This window comes from Pecten maximus, chromosome 4 (assembly GCF_902652985.1).
Source record: "Pecten maximus chromosome 4, xPecMax1.1, whole genome shotgun sequence".
Lineage (NCBI taxonomy): Eukaryota > Metazoa > Mollusca > Bivalvia > Pectinida > Pectinidae > Pecten > Pecten maximus.
Genome location: NC_047018.1, coordinates 34,069,224 through 34,075,223, shown reverse-complemented (window position 1 = coordinate 34,075,223; position 6,000 = coordinate 34,069,224). Strand labels below are relative to the sequence as shown.

Below are 6,000 nucleotides of genomic sequence, written 5' to 3'. Positions count from 1 at the left end.
GTGAAATTAAAAACAAGAGTATGTTCTTAATGTTGAAATTTCAATTAAATTTTTTTATATCAATTTACACATTTACCAATATTCTGTGGTATAACGCAGTGGACGCACGCTATGTCGGAACTCCACATTTGTATTTGATAGAAAATTATATCAAGTTTCTACCAGTTTAGAGATTATATCTCACTTTCCTAAGGCCTATCTGCCTTTGAATCTAATATAGTTTTTTTGATGATATCGTATAGCTGTATAATCTCACACTACCGACGCGGTTGTGTGGTGGAAACATGAAATATCTGTGAAATGCGATATAAAAATATATTTCTTTAATGGAGGAAACGTAAATTACAAAGCACAGATAGATACATAATATGGAATTAATTTCATTTTAGAGTTGTAAAATCGAGAGAATTTTAGATTATATTGCAAAATAATGACAGGTGATTGTTACGATACAGACTGGCAATTTGCATCGCAAAACTATAAACGGCACACTAGTAGTTTGTCGTTGTTTCTCGACTGGCTTTAATGGTCGACGGGCCTGGTTAATTGATACAGTGTCATTTTGCCGGGAACAACGGATGTTAGACATCAGTGTTCATGGAGCAGAAGCTGTATACTACGTAGCTTGTTATACATAAGCACTGGAATATCCGACCGTACTTACCAGCTGACGCTTCGGCCAGCTATGGTCATTTATACAACTGTCACGCGTGTTTCGGTCAAGCCTATGCATATCATCAGATGTTTGCTTTCTGTCAGCTAATAATATCAGGGAAGGTTTTGCTTGCAGCACGTATTCGATAAGCAAGCATCTAAACACCAGTTTTGAAATTTTTACAAATTTCGTTATAAAAGTTGTATAGAAGGCACCATTTGTAAAGAGTATCAACGTAAAAGAACGGTTAGTGGAAATATTTCCAGCTTTGAGTGTGTTTGATATTAATATTGATGATCAAATATTAGAGGAAAATAACCGATACTTGATTATATTATTGAAAATGGATGATACGATAAACAAATTTTGGAAATTGCATTTTTGCTCTGGCAAACAATACCAATAGAAATGCAACGACGTAATTCCAGATTATGGATACTTGGAATCGTCTGGTGATAGCAGTTAACTCCGGAGAGTAACTGTGGACGGAACGTGCACACTTCACAGAATTTGTGCTAGGACGATTTTCGATAGATCTAAACACATCGCACACAGAGAAATCCGGATGCCTCAGGGATAAATACAGTTTACAAATGTTTGTTCAATAACTAATTTTAGGTAAAACCGCTGAAGTGGAAATTTGCATGTTGTATGTACCAGAGTGATGGAATTAAAATCTCTGCTTTCGAGTGAAACAAAAGGATGACGATCTGGTAACGATTTTAACACGTAAAACCCGTATAACAAGGGTGGTCTCCTCGTGTACTTTGGAAATTAGTTTGATACATCTCAGAACAAGCTGTTGATACAACGTGGGGTTACGATACATCTAAAACACTAGTCGTTATGGAGTTACAGAAACTTGGCGTGTCTCTAGCGTATAATGTTGTAGATACAGTGGAGCCCTGTGTTAACTCGTGTTTATCGCTGACCGGATGTGTGTCCGCAGAAATCTGCCGGAAACATATAGAGGATTATATTTTCCCGCGTCCTCTGGAATGGGCCTTTATTGTCGTGTATGGAATTTTGTTCTGTTTTGGTCTTATTGGAAATGCCCTTGTGTGTTACGTAATATGGCATAGCCATCACATGCAAACTGTAGTCAACATATTCATCTTCAACCTTGCCGTTGCGGATTTCCTCGTCATTTTCTTCTGTCTACCGACTACAATGCTAGCACACATAACCGAGACGTGGTATTTTGGGGACATAATGTGTAAAATCATACCTTTTCTACAGGTAAGTAAAATTTACTTATTTACATTTATGTGAGGTTTATGTTTGAATGAGAATTATATATCTACTAGGTGTGTACGATTGGTATCGCAAGGTAGTGAGAATTAGGTATATGAAGTTAAGTGATGATTAGGTATTTGGAAGTATGTGAAGATCACATCAAGGTAGTTTTTGTTACTCAAAGCACGGCTAATGAGTCATATATAGTTTGTGAGGAATTAAATATACAAAGGTAAGAGAAATGTGTGTCTACAGGTAAATGTTAAAGAAAATCTGCTTATATATGTAAGACAGAATGATGTAACTGAAGATAAATGTCTACATACATGTAATATATTACCATACCATAGCAATATTATGTAATGTCACTCGTCAATGAACAGATGCATTTTAAATTTCATTAAAATCATAAAATCAATTCACCATTTTTCGGATTTGATAATTCATCATGTATGCACCTATTGTGAGGTCATTACAGTATTACAGTATACCGACCTATTAGAATCGCCTCAGTCAATGTTTTATATTTTACCACGTTGAGATAACACGATATTGACCGAGATAAATGTTCTTTATCTTTATATTAGATATGAAAGTTGTTTGCACAAAGGTGGACATTTTATAATAGATATCTTGATAACACGAAATTCACATTTGGGGAACGCAATATTAACACGTTGTCTCTAAAATTAGAAACCTCAGGTCAATTTCTCAAAATACAGACATCCACGTGACTAGATAATAAGTGACAATAATAATCGAGGAAAATCGGATCATATCTAATAATAAAACTACATGTATTATGAGCTTCGTCGATAATTTTTTTATTGTTCTCGATCAAAATTTAAAATCTGGCTCATTATTGAATAAAAATACATGTATGTTGTTATATAGACCAGCTATATGGAAAACCCAGATGTGTTGATATTTTAACAGTATACATGTATCAACATGGGCGATACGAGTTTCGTCCATAAGGTGTAAAGTCACACGAATATCATGTTAATATATTTCAAAGAAATATATATTATCACACAAAAAACGTCGATTCACCGTGTTGATTATAACTCTGTAACTGGAATGAGCAACAACATCCGTACATCACGATTTTCCCCGTAAAATTGATCACTTCCGTTTAAATACAACGTATTGATTGAGCATATCATATTTAATCAATATGCAAATTAGACTAACGCTCAATAATTACATCAGCTCACAGAATATTTTTATCATTATTTTTATTTTTATTTCTAACGATTTAACTATTTCATTACTCCTGCAGTAGAATTATATATTGTACGTATATCACACCAGCTATTATACCAGTTACATGTGACCTTCACCCAGTGTCAATTTCACTGATAGACTAGTAAGTATGTATTGTGTAATGACAAGGTATATTCCATTGATGTCCCTATCGCTGCTTGCCGGGATGTAAACTGGGATGTTTATGTTAGAAAATAAATTAAATTTTATTGATCAGAAGTGTTTTGCGTATCTATAAAAGCTTCACTTTATTCTGATGTTATGTTTAAAACATATTTTACAGCGTATCATTAATCACCCCGGTAATGAATCATTATCTCTACGCCACCAAAAATAGCAAATACGGTGTATATCAATTTAGCGGTTACATTGTACATGGTTTGATTTGAGAAACAAAATCTTAAACTCGTACGGTGGTATTTTCCTTCATCGCCCCTCATTCATTTAGATGTACATTTAAGCAATGAACAGTGGTTTTAATGTTGTTATAGTCGATATGGCAGCAAGATGTATGGTGGGCAAATGGCATGGGAACCCGTTAGGGTTTCCATGCTACATTTGTCCCTATACATCTTGTCGATATGGCAGCAAGATGTATGGTGGGCAAATGGCATGGGAACCCGTTAGGGTTTCCATGCTACATTTGCCCCTATACATCTTGCTTCCATATCGACTATAACAACATTAAAACCACTGTTCAATACTTATATTTACATTGTCTTACCATTTTCGTCAACTTTGAAAAAAACTAAACCGACACAAAAAATCCCGCCTTTTTTAATGTCACATCACCCACTGGGTGTTACAGCCTGAGGCACTGGGTGTTATAGGCGTATGGTGGCAACTGCCTCTTAGCATTATGTTAATGGAGCCAATGTAAATATTTAACAAACACAGCAGACTGTCGAACTAGCTTGTGCTTTTCACAGGGCAACTTTTACGTATCCTATCACAGGGACTTAACACGAATACTGTGCAATATTGATCGTTGGTTGGGAGTGCATGCCATGTTCACGTGCATGATAAATGTATTTAACGAATATTGAAAAAAGGATCATACAATATTATTATATGTAATCCCCTCCTCCTCCACCAATTATTATGGTTAAAAAATAATGAAATTAAATTCGTTGTATCTAAAAGAAGTGGATTAGAAAAAAAAATAAAAAAATCCTGATACGATAAATCTTTATGTATGCATAATCGTTAGTGCTGTGTCCGTCCTGTTAAAATGTACACGTACTGAAGTGAACCTATTGGCTTGTGTAAAAAAAAAAGAAAAAAAAAAACCAGCAGCCAACTCTCTGAGAAAATAAATCGTGACTGGTACCTGTGTCCACGACAATACATAATTAACTAAACGGACACGTTGATCCGGAGACTTATTACTTGGGCGTAAACGTGTACATGTATAAAGACGGAAGGAACATTTTAAATTCTCTTCAATTTTGCAGATTTTTCTACAGAAATCAAACATGGCCAGTTACTGGCATTTGTAATTTATTTTACTCGAATATCGGCATGAATCACGCACGCAATTATCCTTGTAACATTTCCTTCGAACGAAATAAATATCAGGATTTGTTTGTTTGAAAGTCAATTACTCGATTTTTTATTATATATTGGAGTACCGGAATTCTATACACTGTAACTAAATCATGACTTATCATCGTTAATACATACACTGTAATCGAATAAGGATGTGTATTGTAATTACTTGCACTGCTGTAAAAAAGGACCTGTTATCGTAATTACTCACACTGCTGTTAAATAAGGACATGTTATCGTAATTACTCACACTGCTGTTAAATAATGACACGTTATAGTAATTACTCACACTGATGTTAAATAAAGACACGTTATCGTAATTACTCACAATGCTGTTAAATAAGGACATGTTATCGTAATTACTCACACTACTGTTAAATAAGGACATGTTATCGTAATTACTCACACCGCTGTTAAATAAGGATATGCTATCGTAATTACTCACACCGCTGTTAAATAAGGACATGTTATAGTAATTACTCACACTGTTGTTAAATAAGGACATGTTATCGTAATTACTCCCCATGTTTTTAAATAAGGACCTGTTATAGTAATTACTCACACTGTTGTTAAATAAGGACATGTTATAGTAATTACTCACACTGGATGTAAATAGGACATGTTATCGTAATTACTCACACTGATGGTTAAATAAGGACCTGTTTATAGTATTACTCACACTGATGTTAAATAAGGACATGTTTATCGTAATTACTCACACTGATGTTAAATAAGGACCTGTTATAGTAATTACTCACACTGTTGTTAAATAAGGACATGTTATAGTAATTACTCACACTGATGTTAAATAAGGACATGTTATCGTAATTACTCACACTGATGTTAAATAAGGACCTGTTATAGTAATTACTCACACTGATGTTAAATAAGGACATGTTATCGTAATTACTCACACTGATGTTAAATAAGGACCTGTTATAGTAATTACTCACACTGCTGTTAAATAAGGACATGTTATAGTAATTACTCACACCGCTGTTGAATAAGGACATGTTATAGTAATTACTCACACTGATGTTAAATAACGACATGTTATCGTAATTACTCACACTGATGTTAAATAAGGACATGTTATCGTAATTACTCACACTGCTGTTCAATAAGGACATGTTATAGTAATTACTCACACTGATGTTAAATAAGGACATAATATCGTAATTACTCACACTGCTGTTAAATAAGGACATGTTATAGTAATTACTCACACTGATGTTAAATAAGGACATGTTATAGTAATTACTCACACTGATGTTAAATAAGGACATGTTATAGTA

At 34.1% G+C, this 6,000-nt stretch overlaps 1 protein-coding gene across 1 annotated transcript in view; it reads left to right on the top strand.

The window, feature by feature from the left end:
• The first annotated feature begins 804 nt into the window (after positions 1 to 804).
• LOC117325902 (orexin receptor type 2-like) overlaps positions 805 to 6,000 on the top strand; it is a 40,379-nt gene continuing 35,183 nt past the window's right edge. Inside the window, exon 1 of the mRNA XM_033882406.1 lies at positions 805 to 1,894. Within this exon, the coding sequence (XP_033738297.1) occupies positions 1,502 to 1,894 (393 nt within the window). The 5' untranslated portion in view covers positions 805 to 1,501. The remainder of the gene's footprint in view (positions 1,895 to 6,000) is intronic.